The sequence below is a fragment of the Acomys russatus genome, chromosome X (genome assembly GCF_903995435.1).
Source record: "Acomys russatus chromosome X, mAcoRus1.1, whole genome shotgun sequence".
NCBI lineage: Eukaryota > Metazoa > Chordata > Mammalia > Rodentia > Muridae > Acomys > Acomys russatus.
This window is the reverse complement of record NC_067169.1, coordinates 22,227,492-22,253,202: the sequence shown is the minus strand read 5'-3', so window position 1 is coordinate 22,253,202 and position 25,711 is coordinate 22,227,492. Positions and strand designations below refer to the sequence as shown.

The window sequence follows — 25,711 nt, the reverse complement described above, 5'->3', positions numbered from 1 at the left end:
TGAAACTATTACAAAAAGCCACTTCAGGTCAGCTTAGGGGCTTAGCTCTTTGTACAGCTTCCAGTACAGTTTAGGAGCATTTCTTTTCTTTTCCTGTCAGTAAATTAAAGTGGTCAGACCAACAAGTAATCTGTAGTTTCCTCGTGGGACTTGTCTGAGTGAGTCCCTGTAGTACAATGGTCTGCTCTTCGTCCAACCAAAGGGCTGCAAATGTTTCATTCAGATTGCTTTTTATTTATAGAATCAAGCAAGCGAGAAGCACACAACAAAGCAGAGAGCAGGAAGAAAGCCAGCCCCAGGTGGAGTGGGCATGCAAGGCAGCTGGCTTCTTAGGCATAAGTGGTAACATATTGGGGCCCCATGTTCCCAAAGTAGGAACGTTCCCACTCACTCATAAGCTCGAAGTGCACAGGGCGATGACAGAAGTTGCATGCAGCCACAGACACATCTTGGAGGGGCAGCCCTACCTCCGTCCAGGCTAGCAGTAGCTTCCCTGAAAAGGGAGAAGAGAAGAGGGAAAGAATTTGTTAGACTTGGCCTTTCGAAACCCTTGTTGCTACAGATGCACCAAGATCTTGAATCCCTCAATCCTCTGAGGTAACTTGAGTCCAGGGGAAGATTGATTTGTCTGTTTCAGTGTGACCCACAAATGCTACCGTTTATCTGTGGGTGCTGAGCTGTATAAAACACAGGAAATCATGCCTGTGACAAGGATTAAGACCATGCAGTGCTAGCCTGTACCACTCCATACATAAAGGACATATGGAGGCCTAACAATGAATCTTTCTCCTTAGAAGATCTCTAACCTGGTAAACACTGTGACATTGGTGTTATGAGACAGGGTAAGGGCATATTCCTGGGGTGTGTAAGGGCTCACAGGAGGGAACCTGACCCCGCTGTAGGTAGTGCTTCAAGTGTGTTGCTGATCTTTTAGCCCTTTAGCCCTACTTCTGCCCATCACTTGCTGCTATGGTCTACTCTTGTGTTCTTAACACCATCTGTGTATGAGTCTGAATTTTTACTTCCGGTTTCCCCAGAACTCAGTCTCATTTTCCAGACTTGTACATTCAGTAGTATTTCTGTGTCTCTGCTTGGTTGCCTAATAGCTATAGCTAACAACATGGACACAACCGGACTCTTCACACCTCTCCCCTCCACCAAGCCCGCTCTGCTCACTTTTTTCTGCTATTTACCTCTACCGCTCGATTCACACCCATCTTTTGTTCCCCAAATATGAAAGGAATTATTTTTGTCCTTGGCATGCTCGGTCTCTGTTCTCTGGCATGTTTGTTAGGTATTCACCTAGCTGACCTCTTTATCTCCTTCAAGTCTTTTGTCCAGTGTCACCTCAATGTTTTCTACCCCTGACACTTGGGGTCTACGGCCCTCCTCCAAGCCAGTGCCTGCCCACAGCACGTCTTGTCCACCTTTTCTGTTGTATGTTTTCCTTTAACACTTTGAACTAGAATGCTAATTGATTTGTTTATTTTTTTTAAGTTGATTGTCTCTTTCTACTAGAATTGGGCTCCAGAGGGTAGAATTCTGTGTCTTGTGCATTCCTAGGTCTCTAGCACAGTGTGGAGCCCATAGTCTGAACACAATAGACATCTACTGAAAGAGTGAGTTAAGTCTAGAAGAGGAAAGGAAGTGAGCTACAGGGCATAACGGGTGACTAAGTCAAGAGAGCAAAGTCTAATGAGAGAATTTTACTTCACTGGACATAGCTGGAGAAATAAAATACATGTGGGCAAAGAGGAAAGGCCAAGCCAGGCCAACACAAATAGCACCGTGTAGAAGCACAGAAGGCCATATCAGGGAGCTTCAACTTTGTTCTGTAATCAGAGATCTCTACAAATTTTACCTAAACATCCTTATTAGTCTAAATGGTTTAGCAGGAACCTCCAACCTGTGTATTATGTGCATTTGTCATTATCATTTTGCATATTAAACTCTGATGTATTTTCTCGGCCTGAGGATCATCTTTTTTTAAAATATATTTTATTTAATTTTAATTCATGTGCATTGGTGTAGGGGTGTCAGATCTTGGAGTTACAGACAGTTATGAGCTGCCATGTGGGTGCTGGGAATTGAACCCAGGTCCTTTGGAAGAGCAGGCAGTGCTCTTAACCACTGAGCCATCTCTCCAGCCGCCCCTGAGGATCATCTTGACTGCCTTATGTGACAGGCAATGAAGAGGCTTAGGAAATGGAGCAATGTTGTTGGGCTTTAGAAAAATCCCTCTGCTGGTTAGGGTGAAGAACATTTTAGAAGGGACGAAGAGAAACAAGGAAATGAGAAGGAAATCTATCGAGATCTTTTCAAGAAACAGCAGCAGAGAAAGACTACATCTGAAGGAGATTGAAGAGAAGATGTGCAGGATTTCAGGGTAAATTGGCTATGGGAGTAAGGCCAGATGAAATAGTGGGAGATGTCGCTAGAATATCTTTCCTGCAACAATGAACACTCAGATCCCTAAAGACTGAGAGCTCTGTAGCTGAATGCCAGAGCTATAGAAGAGACTGAACCAAAAAGTCTAAGAGTGTGAACCATCCATCCATACAAGCCTAGTAGCTACAGCCATGGAGGTAAGAACAGTCAGGACCCCTAGTGCCCATGTGACCATGGGCCAGTAACTGTTTCTATGCTTCAAAATGGACATAATACAAAACGAAAATTAGGAAGGCATCTCAATTCCATTGTATTAGATCGGTTAATATGTTTAAAACTGTGATCGGCACATGGTAAGTAATGGATATTAGGCAGCTTTATTTGACATTTTAAAGTGAATGGATGGATTATCTTCCTCAGATTACGCTGCACACACTCTAGACAGAATGACTTGTCAACACACGCCCTCTGCTTTCCTGTCTCAGTATTGCTCCTGGAATCTTGGCACTATATCTACACGTAATAGTTCCATGTGGACCACAAAGCCTTGCTCACTTACAAACCTTTTCTACTTTTACTCACACTCCATAGCCACTCAGCTCATCATACTGGACTAGTGTTTTCTGTGTCTGTCTTCTTTGCCATTGATCGTCTACATATATTTCATCCAAGACATGTAGAATGAGCACCTGCTGTGTGTCAAGTTCTTTGTTAAAAAAAATACCCTGCCAACATACATTGATGTAACATTATGTAGAAGCAACAGGTTATATTTAGGAATGTATGTGTATATACAGAGACATATATGCTTGTAATAACTGATGAAAATAGAGGCCATGAGTTGGAAGGAGAGCAGGGAGGGGTGTATGGAAGGGCCTGCAGGGAGGAAGTGGAAGGGAGAAATGCTGTAATTAAATTGCCATCTCAAAAATGCACCCAAAAGAAATACAGTAAACAATGGGTGAATTCACCAAATTGCTGCCTTTCGCCTTTCGGGGTAACCCCCAAACTGCCCAGTTCAGCTCTTCAGGCCTCTAAATATAGTGCTTGTTTATGTCGCCTTTGTAGCTCATAGCTTGACACCCCCCGCCCCACTATCCTCCATTCCAGTAATTCCTCTTCTTTGTTGTTGCTTTTGAGACTTGGCTTTGAGCAGCTCATACACTAACCTCAAACTAGCTGAGGAGCCAAGGATGAGCTGGAACTCCTGATCCTCCACCTTCCACCTCCAAAGTGCTGGGATTTGGGCATGCGCAACCTCACTCAGCTGCCAATGCTCTTCACATATTGTTGCTCCTCACCTCCCTCCTTGCTTTTCTTTGTGTTCTTTCCTCCTCTAGGAGTACCTCTTAGCATCCCTCTTCTCTTGGTCCAGAGCCACCCACCTAGCAAGATTCAGCTCAGGGTCCCTTCCCCTAGGAAGCCTATCTTGAATCCTGCAGGTTAGGTTAGTCCCCTCCTCTCTGCTCCCACAAGTTCCCCGGCTACTGTCTCTGTCAATCTGTGATGTCACCTGATACCGTTGTTTGTATCCACTATTGTTTCTGTCTCTATTGATTACTCCAACCAAACTAGAGCCCAGTGAATCTTGGGGCTGTTTCCCATTCATTTGTGACCCTTGTTAGAGAGCCTGGTACACAACAGATGCTTTTAGAAATCTTCTCCAAATCAAATGGCACCTCTCTCTCATCTTTCTTTTCTCATCCTAGGGCTTAGGGGTAGGAAAGTGTAGACGCCCATGCTGAGGACTTACCCACAAAGTTTTCCATCATCTGAGGGCTGTGGTGAGGGGAGGGCGCCAAGCGCAGAAGCTCCTCACCCCGAGGCACAGTTGGGTAGTTGATGGCCTGCACATAGATGCTGTGCTTGGAGAGCAGGAGGTCACAGATCTTGCTGTTGAGTGCGGCATCACCCACCTGGGCTCAAAAGAAAGGCCTTTCAGAACCTCACCCTGGAGCCAGCATTGCACACTAGCTCTGTTAAGCAGGTAGAGGGAGCCAGATCAGGGAACAGGGACCAGTTGTTTTTCATAAAGGGCTTAGGCAGTGACAGCTCCACAGTCTCTATCAAGGGGGATCCCAGAGTCAGCAATGAGATTTGAAGGAGGCATGAAGCTGGCATCTTGTCTTGATACTATTTGTACATTGGTTAAATTGAGATGGTTGGAAAGCCAGGGCACAACTGGGTTGCTGTCCCTAGGTTAATTTAAACATGATATCGTTAAACCCAAGAACACCAGTTGGCTCTCGGTCTCTCTGTATTCTTCCCTCAAGTATTCATCCATCCTCAGATAATATTTAAACATCTGTAATGTACAGACTCTCCTTGTTGATATTTCCCAAAAATACAGTTTAACTACTAAGTAGTTTTTGTTTGAATTTGGTATTATTGGTGAGCTAGAGGTAATTAAATGTATATTAGAGGGCTGAGTAGATTATCTGGAAATGTGACCCTGTTTTGTACAAGTGAACCCAAGCATTTACGGATCCTGATGTGGGCCTTGTGCAGAGCTGGAGCTAATCCTCCATGGATCTTGTGGAAACTACTCTTCTTTCTCATCCACAAAATTGTCATAAGAAGTGTCCTTCCCGGATCTGGGCCCAGGGGTCCTGCTCAAACTATGGCACCAGCCAAGGACAATACGTGCAGTAAACTTCAAACCCCTACCCAGATCTAGCCAATGGACAGGATATTCTCCACAGTTGAGTGGAGAGTGGGGTCTGACTTTCACACGAACTCTGGTGCCCCATATTTGACCACATCCCCTGGATGGGGAGGCCTAGTGGCACTCGGGAGGGATAGCAGGCTGCTAAGAGACTTGATACCCTATGAGCATATACAGGGGGAGGAGGTCCCCCTCATACACAGTCATAGGGGAGGGGAGTAAGGGGGAAATGGAAGGGAGGGAGGAATGGGAGGATACAAGGGATGGGATAACAATTGAGATGTAATATGAATAAATTAATAAAATATATTTTTAAAAAGTGTCCTTTCCACACTGAGTTAACTGACTCCCATAAATATATGCCACCTAAGAAAGGAGCAGTGAAGCCGGGCGTGGTGGCGCACGCCTTTAATCCCAAACTCAGGAGACAGAGGCAGGCGGATCTCTGTGAGTTCAAGGCCAGCCTGATCTACAAAGCGAGTCCAGGACAGCCAAGGCTACACAGAGAAACCCTGTCTCGAAAAGCCAAAAGGGGGAAAAAAAAAAAAAAGGAGCAGTGGTTGTTTTTAGAAGTGAGAAGCAAGGGATCCAAAGTACCAGCTATTTCTATCGGTGTTTGCTTTATTCTTTCTACCTCAGCTGTACGTAACAAGTATATTTTAGCATATAATCAGATGTAAATACATATAAACCTGAACAAATGGATAGATAGCCTTTACTTTTGTGTTGTATGCTCCAACATCTATTTTCCTATTTTTAGTGCTAAGTGTAACCCACTGAGCTGATTCCATGACCCACTGATAGTTTTTAGAAACAATTTGAAAGCCACTACATTATAAGTAATAGTGGGGCAATAGTTGATACAAAAAAGACAGGTTGGGTTGGATAGATGGCTCAGTGGTTAAGAGCACTGCCTGCACTCCCAAAGGACCGGAGTTCAATTTCCAGTAACCATATGGTGGCTCACAACTGTCTGTAGCTCCTCCTGTTCAGGGGATCAGTACATACAGTCAAATACCAATGCACGTACAATAAAAATAAATGAATAAAAATATTTTTAAAAACCAGGTTAATCTATAATGGCTAAGTTTTCAAAACAGGGACCAAAGATGACAGTAAATGTGTGTGTATGGGTGTGGCGAGGGGTGATAGGAAAACAAAGTGTTGGTTGAAGGAGCAGGTTTCAGTTAGTAGCAAATGGAAACAGGGACGCGGGGAAGGAAATGGGCCTGGTGGAGTCCTCACCCTGATTGGGATGATGTGGCTGGGACAGGGGATGACAGGAAACCCCCTGTCCATTAGTAGCTGGCGCATATGCTTGACGTTACGCTGATGTGCCCGCCTCAGGGCTTGGCCCTCCATTCCCTTGAGTAGACGGACAGATTCGAGAGCCCCAGCGAGCACCATGGGAGGCAGTGAAGTGGTGAAGATGAAGCCTGCAGCGTAGGAGCGCACCATGTCCACCAAGTCCCGAGTGCTGGCAATATAGCCACCGACGCAGCCAAAGGCCTTGCCTGCAAACAAGCAGTAGAAAGTTGTGCATAGACCCCATAATCAGTCCCCAGAGGGGCAGGATCATGGCCCAGGTAACACAGGCAGGTACACCAGAAGCTGGGCCTCTAAACTCCCTTCTCAGTCCTCTGTACATCTCTCCTGTCCATGTCAGAGCTGATAGTTCTGTGGTTCTGAGATAGGACTGTCATATGCTGCCATATGCGGTGACAAGATAGGCAGGAACAGGGTGGGGACCTTTAGTTGGTTAGGGCCTGGAGAAGAACTAAGATGAGTCTCAGAGCCAGGGTGGAGAGGGAGACAGTTTTCTACTTAATCCAGTTGAACCCAGCTGTTTGGCATAGTTCAAGAGCCTTTTGAAAAAAAAATTTTTTCCTTGATTACTATAGTGGGATGGGAAAGAGATGATTTGGTAGAGTAAAAGCCTCGGGTTATAAAATCTTTCCAAACAACTGGAACTATGCACAGGAAGAGAAAATGGCTCTGCTAGGGCTGGTTCTCTGGATTGTATATAAGGGAACCCGAGATGTTTGCTACCTGCTGGCCAGCTTCATATTAACTTGATCAAGCAAGAGTCATCTGAGAGGAGGGGAAATGCTTCTATAAGATTGGGCTGCAGGCAAGCCTGTAGAGCACTCGCATAATTAGAGATTGATGTGGGAGGGCCCAGTCCTTTATGAGTAATAACACTCTGGGCTGGTGGTCCTGGGTTCTATAAGGAAGCAGGCTAAACAAGCCATGAGGAACAAGGCAGTAAGCAGCACCCCTCCATGGCCTCTGGATTAGCTCCTGCCTCCAGGTTTTTACCTGGTTTGAGTTGCTACCTTGGCTTGCCTCTTCCTGCCTTGGCTTGCCTCTTCCTGCCTTGGCTTGCCTCTTCCTGTCTTGGCTTCCCTCGAGGGAGTTGTGGTTCAGGATATGTAAGCCAAATGAACCCTTTCTTTCCCAAGTTGCTTTTGGCCATGATTTCATCACTAATACTAACCCTAACTGAGACACTCACCAAGAGTTCCAGAGATGATGTCAAGTTTGTGCATAATTCCATCACGCTCCCCAACCCCTGCACCCCGGTTTCCATACAGTCCTACAGCATGGACTTCATCCACGAAGGTCAAGGCCCCATACTGGTGGGCCAAATCACACAGCTCCTCCAGAGGACAGATGGCACCTGGGAAAAGCCAAGGGAAAGGAGTAGTAAGCATAGCCCTTCCCTGGCGACATTTCCTATATGACATTTCCCTCTCACTTATGCTTACTTTGATGTGGAAAAGGGTGTTGCACACAGGGAGGGAGGTGTCTGCCATCATTTGGGAGTATTCCAAATACCAACTACTTGACCCCACCCACACCCCAGTGATGGTGTTCTCCCCTGCCCCGTGCATTTCCTCATTCTCTCATTATTTTTACTTCATTCTGACAAGTTTGTTTCTATCGTTTTCAACTTCTGGGCTGCCTTTCCCCACTATGGGGTTATAGATTTCTATTTAGTGGTGACAGTCGCCTATATTACACCTATGTTTAACTTGAAAAAAATGTCACTGTCTGCTCTAGCTTGGTACACTCCTCACTTCAGACCTCCTCACCCCCTTGGCCATGGACAATTGATAACCCCTGTGGATTTTCATACTTCACTGGCCCTCTTTGTTTCTGTCTTTTTTGGATTTCTGTCACTATCTTCTCTTTGTGCTCACATGCATGTTTGTTTCTATTTTTCTGTCTCTACCTTTCTTCTCTCTCTGCTCTATTTTTCTCATCTTTTTGTCAGTGTATTTCTTTCTTTCTTCTTCATGCTTTCTTTGTATCCTTGTGCTTCATTTCAAGTTTCTTTGTGTTTCTGCATGGTTGAATTGTCTGTGTCTCTGTGAGGGTGGTTTTTCTTTGAGGAACTTCTCCCTCAGGCTCAGTCACAAGATATCAAAGTAGAAGCTATTTCATAGTCTCCTCATTTTCCATACCCATTTACCACTTCCCATGTTATTTTAGATGTCATGTGAACAGACTTTGTGGCCATTCTTAATATTCTAAGACACTATCCTTCCACTCCCTAGAAATTGCTGAGGTAAAGAGAGTTGTAATACAGAAGAAATTTCTTCAGATGGAAACAGGGGCCCTAGACCAGGAATAAAGACTATGGGGGTGGGGGTAAGCATAAGAACAAACAACAACAGGAGATGGAACCTGAGACAAGACACTTCAGTGGTTCTGGGATCATTTCAGAAGGAGAAATCCATCTCTAGAATTGACAGGTTAGGCAGTTCCCACCAAAAATAGATAGATAGATAGATAGATAGATAGATAGATAGATAGAAAGAAGGAAGTTCATTTATAGGCAGAACTACTGTGATTACAGCCCTTATTTTCCACCAGAAATTTTTAAATAGGTATTCCATGTTATATGCAAATGTGTTGGTTTCTGTGATTGTTGAAATGTGCTAGTGGACATGACAGTGAGTTCCTCATGTGTGTGACTCCATTTAGTCCAGGGCTATTCAATTATTGTTACCATCAGTTTGCATAAACACTACCTGCAACACAAAACAATTTTTCAAACTCGCACAAGGAGTTGGTGAAAAGGCTGAGCAGACGAGAGTGCCTGCTGCACAGCCTGGGGGGGGGGGACCTGAGGGAGATCTCCAGAACCAAGATGGAAGGTGTGAGCCAACTCCACTGAGTTGTACTCTGACCTCCAAATGTATGCTGTGTCATGGGCACCCACATACACATCACACACAATAATACCAAATAAAAATAAGTACTCTTTAAAAAAACTTGTTCAAGCTAATAAGTTGTGCTAGTACTCAAACATGAACAGTGTGTGGTTATATAAATCAGGGCCTATGAAGGATCCTCTCTTGTTTCTGTTAGAAAAGTGGCACCTTGGAATGAAATGAGGACCGTTTCCCTTAAATCTGGAAACATACCTAAAACACATGACTTCTGCACAGAACCAATAGACATCTCTGGGCCTTATTTCAGTTGCTATAAGAAAGGAGGTGAGAAACTGAGTGTGGTGGTGCACACCTTTAATCCCAGCACTCAGGAGGCAGAGGCAGGTGGATCTCTATGAGTTCAAGGCCATCCTGGTCTACAAAGTGAGTTCCAGGACAGCCAGGAGTACACAGAGAAACCCTGACTCTGGGGGGAAAAAAAGAAGGTAACTTCCCGGCCTGGTTTACAAAGACAGTCCAGGACAGCCAAGGTTGCTTGCTACACAGAGAAAAACCCTGTCTTAAAAAACCAAACCAAACCAACCCCCCCCCCCCAAAAAAACCCAAAAACAAAAAACAAAACTGGGCGTGGTGGTGTATGCCTTTAATCCCAGCACTTGGGAGGCAGAGGCAAGCGGATTGCTGTGAGTTTGAGGCCAGCCTGGTCTACAAAGTGAGTCCAGGACAGCCAAGGCTACATAGAGAAGCCCTGTCTCAAAAAACAAACAAACAAACAAACAAAAAAAGAAAGGTAGCTGCCTCTCCTTTGCATTTTATTACTCTGACTCCACTTGTTCATGCCTAGGTTTCCTCATGTAGTAGTAGTAGTAGCGGTGGTGGTACATGTTTTTGTGCGATATCAATACTAGCATACATGATATGGAACATATACTTACATACATACATACATACATACATACATACATACATACATACATACCATCCATGGAATGAACAGTCTCAAAAGCCACAATTTTGGGTGTTTGGGGACTGGACTTCTCTAGAAGTTTCTTCAGGTGGCCTGGGTCATTGTGCTTGAAAACAAACTTGACTGCACCACTGTTGCGAATGCCTTGGATCATGGAAGCGTGATTGCCTGCATCTGAGTAGATCTCGCACCCTGAGGAAACAGATGTGTACTTCTTAGGCTTCTGTCTCAGTATCCCCACTTTACCCTTCAGGTGTGACCTGGCAGACCTGGTCTTTTTCTTCCTTCTCTGGAAACCTCTGTGACATGCCTCTTCCTCCTTCCAAGGCTGCCTCATTGTTGTCTCTGACTGGTTTGAGGGGAAGAAAATTCAATTTCCCAGGAACCTTGAGTTTCTCTATGCCAGAGTTTAGGGTCAATTCTCCACACTTGGAAAATCAAAGCTTGGGAAAAGAGTAGCCTTGGAAACTGCTTGTAAATTTGGACTGATGCTAGATTCTCCCAGGTCTACTTGACACTTCACCTTTGCCAGGTAGCACCCATCTGGTTATAGTTACAGGGATGGCCGCTCATCGGGTTTCACTGTTGGCAGTTCACAGTAAAACAAGCAAGCAGATAAAGACCACGTCATTGTACAGGGCAGAAAGCCAAGCACCAGGAAAGGGTTTTCTCCAGGATATGAAGAATGCAGAGATTTTTAAAAACTGGGCCATACTGGGAGGGCAGGGAGGTATGAAATGTGGAAAGGGGATCTGTCTAGTCCGTAGAACCCTCAAATTTCACAGACGTCAAGGAAGTGTGGCCTTTAATAAAGTTAGGGACAGCTTCTATTTGTGAAAAATGAACCATGGCTTCTTCCATAACTGGGCTTGTCTAGCTGGAAGTGTCTTGAGATCAAAACCCAGATCTTTTTATCTTTATATCCTTTGTTCTCAGTATAAGGCACAAATGATGCTAAGGAAATATCTTCTAATGAGCAAATGAATAAACAAATGACTGATTTATACATAAAAGAAGGATGTCAAAAGGCGAAGTTTACTCTGGTGCCTGGCATTTCATCACTGCTCCTTGGTGGAGACGCCCTGTGGGAACACAAAGGAGGGGGGAAGGAGGCTGTCTGGATGAGACCTGATAGGCTGTGGTCAGATGGTGGGGGAGGAGGACCCACCTGTCAGAGGTCTAGGGGAGGGGAATAGATTGGAGTGGGGGGATGGTGGGAATAGGAAGATTAAGAGCGAAGAGATTACAATCTGAATGTAATGTGAACAAATTATAATAAAAAGGAAGAATTCAGGTTTCTGTTTTTTGAGTTCGGTTCTCAGCCTGTAATTCAGCATGTAGTCCTTTGACCCAGCCTTCCACATACTGTGGTTACAAGTGTGATCTTCCATGCCCAGTTTAGGGTTCAGTTTGGTGGGGAGCCATGGCATGGAGTTTACATTTGATCCTAGGCCTAACAGGGGCCCAGTAAAGAATTTTGAACAGGGAAAGGGTAAAGATACATTGTTATAATGAAACATTGTTCTGAATGTATGAAGCATATGTTGTAGGAGGGGAAAGAACAAATCAAGAAAACGATGTTGGTTCAACTAGAATGGTGGTGGTAGAAATAAAAAGGTATTGAATTGTATTGGTTGAGGAGGAGTAAAGAATTGACCAAAAAGTGATCCTCAACGTGGAACTTTATTTAGGGTCTGGATAACCTTAGGAAAAGCATTTAGGAAGTAGTGCTGTGTTAGGAACTAGGCAGAGAAGTAGCAGACAGCAAGTACAAAGACCTTTCTCACATACTTTGCCTCGTATAGACAGGAGAGGGATAGGCCAGGAGCTAGTGAGTGATGGAGGGGTTGAGGAAAGAGACTTCTTTAAAGAGAGTGAAAGGCTAAAGATATGAAGGGATCAGGAGCCAGGGTGCAGGGGGTGGGGGTGGCACCCACGCAGAGAGAGGAGGGGTGGTGAGAGGGAGAGAGCGACAGACAGAAAGAGAGACAGAGAGTTTGATTGGAGGGAGACGTGCGAAGTTCTTGAGTGGATAGTGGGCAATGACCAGCGCGCCAGTGGAAAGGTTAGTCAACAAGGCAAAAAGGCATGTCCTGTTCTGTTACAGGGAACAAAGTGTGAGATGACAAGTGCAGATGCATGTAAGTTGGCAGGTGTTTTGTGGCTAGAAGTTAAGGATAATGCTCTCTCGTGTCTTCTACTTGTAGTGGAGTAGGAGGTGAGGGCATCTGCTGGCAGGAGGGAGGAGAAGAGGATTTGGCAAAACTATGCCAAGGGATGAGTAGAGGTTAAGGAATGTGACATTTCCATGGCCTCTCTCTGAGCACTTACATGAGCCAAGGACTGATGTAGATGTGGAGCATCTGTCCATCTAAGATTCAGACTGATGGAAGACATCTGGAGGGATGACACTGACTAGAGAGTGGGGAAGTGGGAAGATGGGCTCTAGCATATAGGTGAAAGGATGCCTTTAGGCACAAGGGGAGAGAGTTATTTCACTGTAAAGGGAAACAATGGAGCAATATCAATGTGCAGATAGATTTGGTTTCATGTCAGTAAGTAAGGAGAAGCTATAAGTAGTTTTTGTATTATTCCTGCAGTAAGACATGAGTTATATGGCAAGAGTGAAGGATAGAGATACAGGTTTCAGATTTTAAAAAATGTGTTAGAAAATGATGACTTTATGGCGTTACTGTTCTGTGAGGTTAACATGCTATTCCCTGGTGCTGGCCCTCTAACCGAGGGTGTGGAAGGTGTGACAACAGAGGATTGTGATCATGCACTTTTAAGATTGCATGTCAGGTGAAAAGGAAGAAGAGATGAAACAAGTGAACTCAAAACAGTGGGGGCAGCAAGTGAGACCGGATGCTCTGTTGCAGGGCACCAGCCTTGACTAAATCTCAGAGCTTGTGCTCACCTGGCAGAAGCTTGGCCAGCGTAAAGAGAGTCGAATCATTGGCCACAAAGCAGGAGGAAAAGAGCAGGGCTGAGTCCTTGTGGTGTAGTTCAGCCAGCTCCTGTTCAAGCTCCACATGAAACTTGCTGGTACCCGAGATATTGCGAGTGCCACCGGCGCCTGCTCCGTGATTCTGCAGGGTCTCCCTGGCCCCCAAAGAAAGGGAAGACAGGGAAAAACAAAAGGAAAACCAGAACAAAGCCTTGTTAGGTACTAAGGAAGGATGAAGTCCTTCCTTAACGGGGTCAGTACTAACTTAAGTGGTCCTGTGTAGATGGTGCTCTTTGGGACTGAGTACAAGAAAGAATGAGAACTGGATCTCTGTGAGTTCGAGGCTAGCCTGATCCACAAAGGGAGTCCAGCAAGGGCTATTACACAGAGAAACCCTGTCTGGAAAGAGAGGGAGATGGGGAGAGGGGGAGACTCCAGGATGGAGGTGTAAATTAGATGTACCTTGAGTAGTTTGGAAAAGCTAAAGAAAGCCCCCTCCTACCTCTCTTCCTCACTCCCTCCTCCCTTTCTCCCTCTTCCCATATCCCTACCCACACGCACACCCCTAACCCTAACCCTGCTTTCACACACACACACACACACACACACACACACACACACACACACACACACACACACACACACGTCATTCTGTACTTTGGTTTCTAGCTCATGGAATCAGCGAGCCTTTCATAGTTTCTACTATCACATCTCTCACACCAGACAATCATTTAGATGTGTTGACTGATTTAGTTCCTATCTGAAGGAATAGCTCTACTCGGGAGACCTAGTACAAAAGAAGTGGTGACAGAACCAAGGCGTCCACTGCTAGTGTGGCTCTGGGTCTTTAAATGTGATGCACAGCTCATAGTCCACACTCTCCTACTCACTGTATGGCCTGCAGCACACGAGGGTGCCGGCTCATGCCCAGGTAGTCATTACTGCACCAAACAGAAACATCCTTTGAGGCCATAGATCCCTCGGAGAAGTGTTGGGCAAAGGGGTAGGCATCAGCACAACGATTCACGGTCTTGAACACTCGGTAGGTGTGGTCCTGTTTCTTCTCCAGAATCTTGTTTCTAAAAAATTGGTCGTAACCAAACGCCTGGCTTCCTGCAGGAGTAGAAACAAAGATAAGAATAACTCAACTTCAATCTCTTCCTGGGCAGTCTTTATTTTACCCATGTTGTTAATTTTGAGTTTTCTGTCTTCCCATGTATTCATTTATTTGCTCCACAAATGTCTTACTGATGCCCATTTACTCTCTCTTTTCTTTTATTGTTTAATGTCATATGCGTATATGACTATGTGCACACACACATTCATGTGTGCTCATGCCATGGTGCATATGTGGAATTCAGAGACCAGCCACAGACGTCAGCCTCTCTTTTCACTTTGGTTGAGAGATGGTCTCTTGTTCACTATAGTATTACAGCAGACTAGTTTGCCCGTCAGCTTCTGGGGATTTTTCCATCTCTCAGTGGAGACACACTGAGATTATCAACATCTGTGCTACATCTGGCTTGTATGCGGGTGCTGGGGTCTCAAACTCAGGTTGTTGGGCTTGCACAGCAAGCATTTTACCCGCCAAGGTATCTCTCCAGCCCTGGCTCACATGAACTCTCTGCTCTTACATTCAACCATCCCTTCGCTGGTACATTCACTCACTCAATAATTCATTCACAAATTTAGTCAAGTTTTCTACTCATAGCATGGCCCCAATTTTCTTTCCAGACTCAGTGTGGACGATACCTTACAGGAGTTGCCACGTCAGTCCCAGAGAAAGGAATATTACTAGACATAGTTTCTAGTCCTGACTCTTCTTACCGGATAGCTATGTGGCCCTCAAGACTCCTCTCTGTTGCAAAAATTAAACACCAAGAAATGCATAAATCATCCAATTGGTAAATGGGCTGATGAACTGAATAGGCAATTCTCAAAAGAACAAATCAAATAGACACTAAATACTTTACATCCTTAGCCATGAGGGAAATGCAGATTTAAACTACTTTTCAGTTCCATCTCACTTCAGTCAGAATGGCTATTGTCAGGGAAACAAATGACAACTACATACTCTGGCGAGTATGTGGGCGAAGATGAAATCTTGTACACTAAGGGTGGAACATAAGCTGATGCAGCCGCTTTGGAAATCAGTGTGGAAGTTGCTCAGAAAAATAACAGGGCTTAGAGAAATGACTCAGCAGTACACGCTGTTCTTGTAGAGGACCTGATTTTGGTTCAGCACCCACATCAAGCAGCTCACAGCTGCCTATAACTCCAGTTCCAGGGGATCTGAGGCATCTGGCCTGCAAGGGCATTATCACACATGCACATACAGACACATGCATGCATAACTTAGAAATGATACAAAATAAAAATGTTCAAAGGAATCAATTAAAAGTAGACCTACTATATGAATCATTACTCCTGGGCATATACTCGAATGACTCTTAAGTCAGTGCACCACAAAGATACTTGCACATCCATCATTACAGCTACACTGTGCATGATAGCTAGGAAATTGAACCAGCGTGGATGTCCATAAGCAAAAGAATGGATAATGAAGATGTGCTACATATACAACAATGTAATTTTGTGCAGCTATAAAAAAAATGAAATAATGACATTTGTAGAAAATGGATAGAGGTGGGAATCATTATGTTAAACAATATAAGCCAGACAGAATGGCAAATACTGAATGTGTTCTTTCATATGTATGTGGGACCTAAATTTTCAATTGTATGTATAATGTATATGTTGGTACATGTGTATTTATAGGTCAAAAGTCAGAAAGGGAACTGTAGGTGGAGGCAGGATCTTAAAGGAAGTGAGAAATAGAGAAGGCAACAGAATACTTGTAATAGGAAAGAAAAAAAGAGAGGGCTAACTAGGTAAAGAAGGGGAGCCAGGTGAGAAAGGAACAACTGAGAATAAAATAACATATATGTGTGATGATGATGCCTTGTGAAACCCATTACGTTGCTTGCCAACCAAAACAATGTAATTTAAAAAAAATTTTTTAAAAAGAATCCTTTTTAATGCTTTAATGTAGAATGGAGCTTAGAATTCTTTCCTTCTTGAATTGTGGAATCTGATGACAATACTAATATTTGGTATGATGTAATGATAGTATCATCAGAAGCATAATAATAATAGTAGTGGCTGTGATTAAAAATAGTGTCTTATACTGGAAAAGGTAAAACCATGCATTCTTTGGATGTATTCATATGGTTGTAAAACTAATATGCAATCTAAAGTGGAAGAATACAAAAGCAATAGAAACAACCTGAATTATAGATTCTAGATTAGGTGAATGTAATGAATCCACACCACAGAACACAATTCAGCCATTAATAACCATTGTATAGCTCTGTGTTGATGGACACGAAGTGATAAGTGATATGAAGTCACATTGTTAAGTGAATAAAGAAGACCATAAGTTCTGGAGGTAATAAGGTCAGGTTTCTGAAAAACAGCATAAGTAGGATGAAGAGAGTGGATAGGAAATTCTGTGTGTGTGCGCATGTGCCTGGGCGAATGAGTGTATGCTTGTGTGAGTGTGTGAATGTGTGTGTGTGTGTGTGTGTGTGTGTGTGTAGCTATAGGAAGGAAGAAAATATAACAAACAGTTAATAGTAAATGGTAATTTACTCTTTATTTTCCTGTATCTGTTAAAAATAATTTTTATTCCTATATTAGAAAAGTGAAGCCAGGCGTGGTGGCACACACCTTTAATCCCAGCACTTGGGAGGCAGAGGCAGATGGATCTCTGTGAGTTCAAGGCCAGCCTGGTCTACAAAGTGAGTCCAGGACAGCCAAGGCTACACAGAGAAACCCTGTCTCAAAAAACAAACAAACAAACAAACAAACAAAAACAAGGAAAGAAAAGAAAAGAAAAGTGAAGCAAATTCCATTATGAAAAATAAATATAGGAGACAGAAAGGCAGTCTGTGATGGGTGAGAAACTTTGAGGGGAATATGGAAAAGAAATAATGGAGGAATGGAGGGAAGCCAAAATTTTAATGGAATGTTGTAACTAACTAGAAACACTGCATTACTATAAATGTAATTTTATTTTTTTCCTTATCATAAATGACTGAGATAAGTGTTTGCGTGGAGTGACTTAATTACAGAAGGCACAAATCCAGCAATGCCAGCACTAAAACCTAATTTTAAAGTCTCTTTGGTTTAAAAAAACAAACAAACAAAAACCCTCCCCATTTCATATCTTGTCCTGCATCACCCACCCTTTCAGCAGCTCCTGCCCTGTGCGCATGCCCTTTATCTCCATCTCAGCAAACTCACCAGTCATGTTGTTCTGAACCAGGTGGGTAACTGCCCCCTCAGTCTGCTCTGGATCCTGGAAACTAGGGACCAGCTGGCTTGAGGTGGTTGAATCCAAGGAGTTCTGCAGGTCTGAGAAGGAATATGGAGTTCATTGGCATGAAGAGAGAAAACAAGACAGCATTTTTGTGCTCTTTAGGTTCAGTGTGATGTATAGATATTCAAGGCCAGAAAGCATAGACGGCTCATGGAGGGTGTGTCTGCAAAGTGAGCATGCTCTCATCTCTCCAGTAGCAACCCCTAGAATACCCAGAAACCTTCTTTAAGGGGAGTCACGTTTCCCACTGGGACTGCCCTTCATGTGAGGTAACCAGGGTATGTGACCAGTGCCCTTTAGTTTTCTCTTCTGAACATCATTAAATTTGAGTCTTTAACTTTTTTGTTCTTAGTGATAACTCAAAATGGCCGGTGAAAGATGTCAATCGTATGGTCATCGCTTAAGTCTTGGGTGCCCTGCCCAGCTTGCCCTTGAATGCTATACTTTATTTGAATTTGTTTAATAAAACTGATAATGCAAAATACTTTGGTGGGAAGAAAGGCTAATTAATGGACTGTGTGGTGTGAAAACTAAAGGATGTATCTATTCTCTGCCCTTTTTTCTTCATATAAATCCAGACTCTCATACTATGGTCTTGTTAAATTCCGACCCCAGCCTTTTAGATTGCATTTAGCCACTTGGGAGAGGGGAGGGCCCATTTTAGACTGACAGCTACAGGTTATGGGGACTTGTGTATGTGTTGGGGAAGATGTGCTTCCATACAGCTTCTAATCAACAGCCTATTGTGGCTCCCCTGCAAAAGGCTAAGACTTCCCATCACGGAGTGTACACTAGCTTCCCTTGGATTTGCTTAGCTCACGAACATGATAAAGTAGGTTCAGTCATTAGGAATAGAGATTGCATAAGATGGAGGCTGACTCTGACCTTTCTTGAAAGTCTTGACATCCTCTTGGACTTCTGGGGCTGCCCTCTGCACAATCTTGCTCTTCCCATCTTGGAGTTGTGACTGCATGAAAGGACAGTGGCCCTTGGTCGAAGAAGAAGAATCTACATAAAGGTAAGAGGGGAATTGGAGGTTCATTCTCAGTGCTGCCCTCACCTCAGCAATGACTACCAAGCCTTACTATATCCCAGAGCTAAGTGAATCTGGTCTCCATGCTATGGGAGTTCCTAAGCAGGAGAAATAGCACACACAGACAACACCTTGGGAAAAGTGGGCTAGGAGGGAGGACGGGCCAAAGGAAACCTAGAGAATAGAAGGGATGTGACCAAGACTTGTATTAGTTAGGCTAGGAGTCCAGACAGGCTTTGCAGAAGCCAGAACGCCCAAATTCGGTGTTGAATGAGAAGTGTGAGAGGATTTAATAGTATAGAAGAAGTTCATATGTCAAGAGCAAAGGCAAAGACTCAATGAGAGCAATAATAACCTCTTTCAGCATGGCTGAACTATAGTGTGTGAGGAACATGGTAGAAAGACTCTATACAGACCCTGGCAGAAGACACATCTTTTGTATGGTTCTTAGGTGAGTTCATTCTGCCTTGACATTTTTCACATTAACTCTCCAAGCTATTAGATAATGAGAGTCAGACTTGGCGCCTTTGTGCTCCAGTCTTTATTGTCTTTATGATCCAGAAATTCCCATTTGCCAATAACCCCTTCTTACCTCCTCCAGCCTTGGTGGCCTTAAGATGGATTTGAGAACAGATTGGTCCATGAGTGGCCAGGATGGGGCAGTGTCCAATACCAAAGAAGAACTGGTAAGTTTTAGCCACTTTGCCTAGAAGGCCTGTGGGGCCCCGAGAGAGCACTGGGCAGGACCGTAGCAACACAGCTGCTGCCACCATCTTGAACCCAAAGTCCTGTAGAAATTATGGGAGAGATGAGATTCCATCACAAGAGCCTGGTCAAGAGCCAAAAGTCATACCTATGTTTCATTCTTGGCCTTTAGTTTCCCAGTCAAAGCTTGTTGCCTTCCTTAGAGATGCCTTTATAATCCTTCTCAGCAAGGAATCCTAGTGTTAAAATGTGAGGGGGACGGCTAGAGAGATGGCTCAGCGGTTAAGAGCACTGACTGCTCTTCCAGAGGTCATGAGTTCAATTCCCAGCAACCACATGGTAGCTCACAATCATCTGTAATGTGATCTGATGCCCTTTTCAGCACTGTATGCATAATAATAAATAAATATTTTTAAAAAAATGTGAGGGGGAGATGAGAAAACCCACTAGATAAAGGTACAAGGGAGAGAGTTCTAACTAGAGGCCAAAAAACCCAGATTCTTATTTATTCTGCCACCAGCTGCTCAGTGACTATGAAGATAATTGAAGTGGCTTTGTGTGGCAGAATGACAGCTGACAATCAACCTTTGAACAACACCTGAGGCTACTGTCTTCCTAAGACTGTTATCTGCTTCCGCCTACTAAGGCAAAACAGGCGCCCTTCACCAAAACTCCAGAGGCTAGTCCTGCTGTGTCCTGAGAATGCTCTCCAGACAGCAGGAAGGAGCTTGATGCCAACTGTCAACTTAAGAAGACAGGAAACAGGAAAGGGCAATCATGGGCCCTACAGGTGATGTACCACCAGGTTGGTATGTTTGATATGTTTGGATTTTCTCCTGACTTTTGGTTAAATGCAGATAAAGGAAGAGGTGAAACTAAGACTCAAAGAGGCTGAAAAACTACCTCTGTAGATCAGTGAGGAAGACAAGAAGACAGAGGCCAAGATAGAGAAAAGAAGGGGCCTGAAGAAAAAAATAGGAAAGAATCAAAAAAAAAAAAAAAAGACAAAGCAAATAATAACTCTCAATGAGTATTGGCTGAATTTTACAGTAAATTAATGAATAGCTATGGTTGTTAATGGGAGAGGGAAGGCAAGTAGGGGAAAACTCAAGACAACTTCAGAAAGATAATGAAAGAGAGAAAAAACAAGTGTGTTGGTGGAAGAGGGAGAGCAAAAACTGAGAAACTGAGAAAGAGGAAGGAGAACAAGGTAGAGATAAAAAACCAGACATGTAGAGCAAGCCAGATGCTGAAAGACAAGACAAGAGGATGATGGGACATACAGGAAACAGGGAAAGAAAATAAGACAAAAGGAAGAGAAACAGAATATACCAGTAGTGGCACAGGGACACAAAAGGGACATCAGGTAGCCTAGAGTAATATATAAAGACTGAAACTTAAGCAGGAGAGAAAAGAATCCAGCAAGGGCAGTGGGACACCAAGATAAAGGGGGAGGGTTAGACAGTAAAGACTTAGGGGGAGGGGAGCAGGGCCCTGCCAGGGATGGTGGGAGAGAAAGTGAATGAAAAAGAGAAAGGGATTTCAAAAGATGAGCCAGCAATAAGGGCAGAAGAGATGGCTCAGTGGTTAAGAGTAAGTACTGCTCTTCCACGTTTGATTCCCAGGACTCCTGCTGTGTGCCTCACAGCTGCCTGTAACTCCCGCGCCAGGAGATCTGATGCTTCTGGCTTCCATGAGCCTGGCACTCACATGTACGTGCCTATGCACAGACCCACACACATACCCAGAATTTAAAATAATAAGTCTATACTTAAAAGGGAAACAGGTGGGCAAAGAGGAGGAGGAGGTGGAGGGGGAAGGAGGAGGGGGGGAGGAGGAGGAGGCCTATAAGGAGGTAAGATTGAGATGTACCAAAATGCAAGGCAGAACAAGAGTGAGAAACAGATTGGAGAAAAAGGGCCAATTGTAGAGCCAGAATGAAAGGGTAGGGACAAGATAAAGGACAGTAGAATAAATAGGGGAGATATGAGGGAAAGTGGGAAGACTGAGACCCCAGCTTTGCCAAGAAAGCTACTGAGCAAAGCCTAACAGCACCCTCAGTGTATCCAGCCTTCCTATGTGAGGGGACAGGGCATAGGAGGGGTCCATGGCCTATCCTACTGCTCCTTTTTTTTTATTATAAAATTTAATTTTATTTAATGATTAAAATGATAGAATAAATTGCATTTTTAAGACATAATAAGAGCAAGTTCAAGATTCCATGTTTTCTTACTCAGTTTCCAATAATGGAAAAAATGTCCCAACCAGAGTGTGACATCATTATAGTCAAGACAGGAACATTGCACTACCAGGGACTTCCTTATGGCACCCCACCTTCTAAGCACACCCCTTTGCCAACCAATGATCAATTCTTTGCTTCTTAAATTGTTGTATGAATGTGGTTAAAATTGGCTTTTTCACCCAGTCTCATTCTTTATAGATTTATCAGGGTTGTAATCTCACAGAATAAGCACCCACCTCTTACTTTATGAAGCAACCCAGTCATTGTATTCCATCTTAGAACATCCTCTCCCCCACTCCCCCGCTTTCCAGGCTGTCACAGCAGCTTGAGTTAGTTTGTGGGGCCTGGTCACATGGACTCTATAATGGTAAAAAGTGGAAAGCTGGTTGGAAGGATTCAATGAAAAAACAAAACAAAAACCCTGAACCTTTCAGCACACTACCTGGTGCATTAAAAAGTTAGATTCTTTTCTTATTTAAATATAGCTTCCTAGCTTCTTTGTTCAATGTTTTTGGGCAAGGCACTTCTCCTTTCTGGGTCTCAGCTTTGATCAGTTGTCAAGTGTGAGGTAATTATGCCTACATCACACCGTATGCCATTGATTGGATCCAGTGCCTACCTCATAGCTAGAAATAAGAGTCTCCCTTCTGTCTGCCCATGAAGGCTAAAGCACTCAAGGTTGAGCCTGCAGACCTTAGATAAAGCCACCAGAGTTTATTTATCACCGTCGGGGTCTGGCCACTCCCTAAGATGAGCCTAGGGTGTGGGAGAGGAGAAGAACCCCTTCCTGGAATCACGACTGAGCATCTGGTCAAGGCTGGCTCTGGCAATCTGTAGTGAGTCCAAGATGGATGGCCCAGGTTCCTGCGGGTTCCTACAAACTCCTTCTCCAATATCAACACTGACGACAATGGCAACAACACTGAAGTATGTAGTGAGAAGGCAGGCCCTTAGGCTTAGAGGCAAGAGCTGGGCGCGGTGGCGCACGCCTTTAATCCCGGCACTCAGGAGGCAGAGGCAGGTGGATCACTGTGAGTTCGAGGCCAGCCTGGTCTACAAAGTGAGTCCAGGATATCCAAGGCTACACAGAGAAACCCTGTCTCAAAGCAAACAAATAAACAAAGAAAACAAACAAACAAACAAAAAGGATTAGAGACAAAGGGCAGTCCTGCCTTGGAATGATGATTGATTAAGGCCTGCTTTCCATGTACAAAACTGGAGAAAGTCCCCTACGCTCATCATTTCTGTGGGGGCCATGATGTACTGAGGATCCTGGGGAAAAAATAGAGTACTTCTTGACATGGATGGAATCCTTGAATTATTTTAAAGCTCTAATTACAAGTTCTCTTGTCCCACCTGATCTTCCTGAACATCACTATGACCCCTAACTTGATAATGCTTTGGACTCTTATTTCCATTCCAGAACACAGCTTAATCCGAGGTGGGAATGAGTGAAATTGAATGAAGGGAGCATTTCAGGCAATTGAGGGTATTAAGAATACAGACTCTCAGCTACCCAGCTTAACACATACAGGGAGCTTGAGATGGCAGGGTCCTGAGTTCTACGCTGGCCTGGGCTGCAGAGTTAGTTCCAAGCCAAGCCAGTCAGGGCTAAGTGGCAGATCTTTTCTAAGACAAAACATTAAAAGAAAGAAAGAAAGAAAGAAAACACACGCACGCACACACACACACACACAAGCCCACACACACACACACACACACACAAATAATAAGACAATAGACATTTCAGGAATCTAGAAAAAAAAACCTATATACTCTGGAGCCAGAGTCACATCATGCATATGTCAAGCCAATTCTGGAAAGCTGGAGATAAGATTTTTTTGTCTCGCTTTTATTAAAATTTACTGTGTGCGTGAGCTTGGACTCCCCGCCACACTGTCTGAACCTTGCCATCTCCCCAGACATGGGATTAGATAGAAAAGTTCATCGTTTCTCTTCTGGTTCTGATACTCAAACATTTACAGAGCTCTCACTGTTGTAAATGCTGCTCATACGTTGACTTATTCTGGCCTCAGGACAGTGTTGTGACTAGAAACCCAGGCCCCCAAAGATCTAATGACTCACCCAAGTCACAGAGCTGATGAACGAAAGAGGCAGGCTTTCAACTTAGGCAGTCTGGCTCCAGAGACCCCAGACTTAGCCACTATGAATCCATGATCCAAACTGTCCGTTATGTTCTTAGCTGATGGCTTGCCTCTGTGCCTCAAGCCACTCTGCTACCAGAATACAGGCCCCTTTATCGTGCATTTCTCTTTTCTGACTAGTGCTTTCCCCAAATGTTCTAATGTTGGAATTTAGGTACTATTGAACATTTATTAATTCATTCCACCATTTAAGGATTTATACATCACACTGCATAGAAAAGATTGCCAGCAATCTTAAAACAAAATCAAAGAGATAACAGTGAATTTTCAGGGCAAATGGCATCATTACTCAAAGGTTTTTCCTGCGTCTCTACAATTCCCTTTTATGTCAGCACCCAATTTGCAGTTCCATGGGACAGAAAGACCAGCACGACTCCATCCCTTTAGAGAAGCCAGAAGCCACTTGTGCAGATTTTCCATCCCCTGTCTCCCATTACGTGTTGCCTGCTTTTAAGAATTATTTAGGTCTGGAGGAGAGCCTGTTACTTCTTCCAGGAGCTGGAAACATCAGACCTCACCTCCCCTCTTAGTACCTTCTTTCAAACCCTGGAGAATCAAAACCAGAAAAATTTAGACCACAAAACCAGAAGTAAAAAAAAACTTGTAGAAATTGCAGACAGGCCCTTTTGTCAAAGGATAAATGACTTGTCCTGGAGGTGAGGGGATGGGGTGGTGTGTGTGTGTGTGTGTGTGTGTGTGTGTGTGTGTGTGTGTGTGTGTGTGTGTGTGTGTGTGTGTGTTTTCACAATCACTTATGAGTGAGACTACACATCTATTGCTTTTTCAACACAATGACAACATTCCTCTTCTACCCTCTTTCCTTTATTGCTACTAATTATGCAACCTCTCTGTTCTTTCTTCCCCTACCATTGTTTTTTGAGACAGGGTTTCTCTGCATAGCCTTGACTGTCCTGGACTCACTTTGTAGACCAGGCTGGCCTCGAACTCACAGAGATCCGCCTGCCTCTGCCTCCCTGAGCGCTGGGATTGCAGGGGTCCTCCAGCACGCCCGACATTGCCTTACAATTCTTCACCATCTCCAGAAACCCTCCAGCTTGTCCTTCACTAGCTCTGACCCCCAAGGCTCTGAGAGCTTGAGCCCTGCTCTCGGCCAAGCAGACTGAAAAGGGTCAAGTGGGGGAAGGGGGGCTGGAGAATTTGGGGAGAAATATTAAGATGCATTTCTTAGAGAAGCAAAGGAGAGGAAGAGACAAAAAGACAGAAACAGAAGGAGGCTAAGATACAGAGTCAAGGAAGGAGACAGAAACAGGGTTTTGCGGGGTGCGGGTACAGAGAAAAGTCCCTTGGAAGAAAAGGAAGAACAAACATGAATGTCAGTGAATAATAGAAGTAAGATAAATGATACTGAAAACAAATTTTTTTAAAACGAGGAGGGAAGGAAAACCCCAAAGAAGAGACAGTTTCTGTGAGGGTCAGAAATCAGGTCTAGTCAAGCAGAATCAACATGCATTGTGGGTGAGAGCCCAGAAAGAGGGCTGAAGGCAAAGCTCTTACCTGTTGCCCTGCACTGAGGACGAACCAAAGACGGTGAGTGCTGTGAGCTGCCAAGTATATTTCACTCCTGCCTCCAGCTCAGCCCCGCCCACCCCTGCCTCCTGGTTGGCCCTAAGGTGTCTCAGGCCTCTGCCAAAGATAAAAAAGAAAAGTAGCCTCCTTCCGCATTCTCACCCCCTCTGTTCTGTCTCATCTCTTTGCCTTCTGGGTAGCAAAATGAACTTATTTATCCCGAGACCAGACTAGGGCACCTTTAGGACAATCACCCCGCTGGCCTTCAGTTTCCTCAACCAGGAAAGGAGGGCGGGAAAGCCCAGAAGGGTTAGTACAAGTGGAGAGCCCTAGAGTCAGACCTAAAAACCCACTGGTTCTTAAGAGTTCCAGCTGTCAGCCTCCATGGGAAGCTGTGACAACTCAAAAGGTCTTGTATCACTCCAACAGATGAACGAACAGTTGGCGCAGTGCCTAGTTTGAGAAAATAACAGTGTTGGTTCACTGGTTTTCCTTTGTGCCTCACCCTGG

The 25,711-nt window shown here is 44.2% G+C and overlaps 1 protein-coding gene across 1 annotated transcript; it reads right to left on the bottom strand.

Annotated features, from left to right (window-relative positions):
* Positions 1–219: 219 nt before the first annotated feature.
* Positions 220–25,265, bottom strand: Alas2 (5'-aminolevulinate synthase 2). Its single transcript, XM_051141226.1, has 11 exons — positions 25,190–25,265; positions 19,155–19,350; positions 18,415–18,537; positions 17,454–17,564; positions 14,039–14,261; positions 13,119–13,303; positions 10,214–10,393; positions 7,569–7,733; positions 6,299–6,567; positions 4,142–4,304; positions 220–493 (listed from the first exon to the last, which is right to left on the bottom strand). The coding sequence occupies exons 2-11, from the start codon at positions 19,333–19,335 to the stop codon at positions 330–332; spliced, it is 1,764 nt and encodes a 587-aa protein (XP_050997183.1). The 5' UTR covers positions 19,336–19,350; positions 25,190–25,265; the 3' UTR covers positions 220–329.
* Between the last annotated feature and the right edge of the window lie 446 nt (positions 25,266–25,711).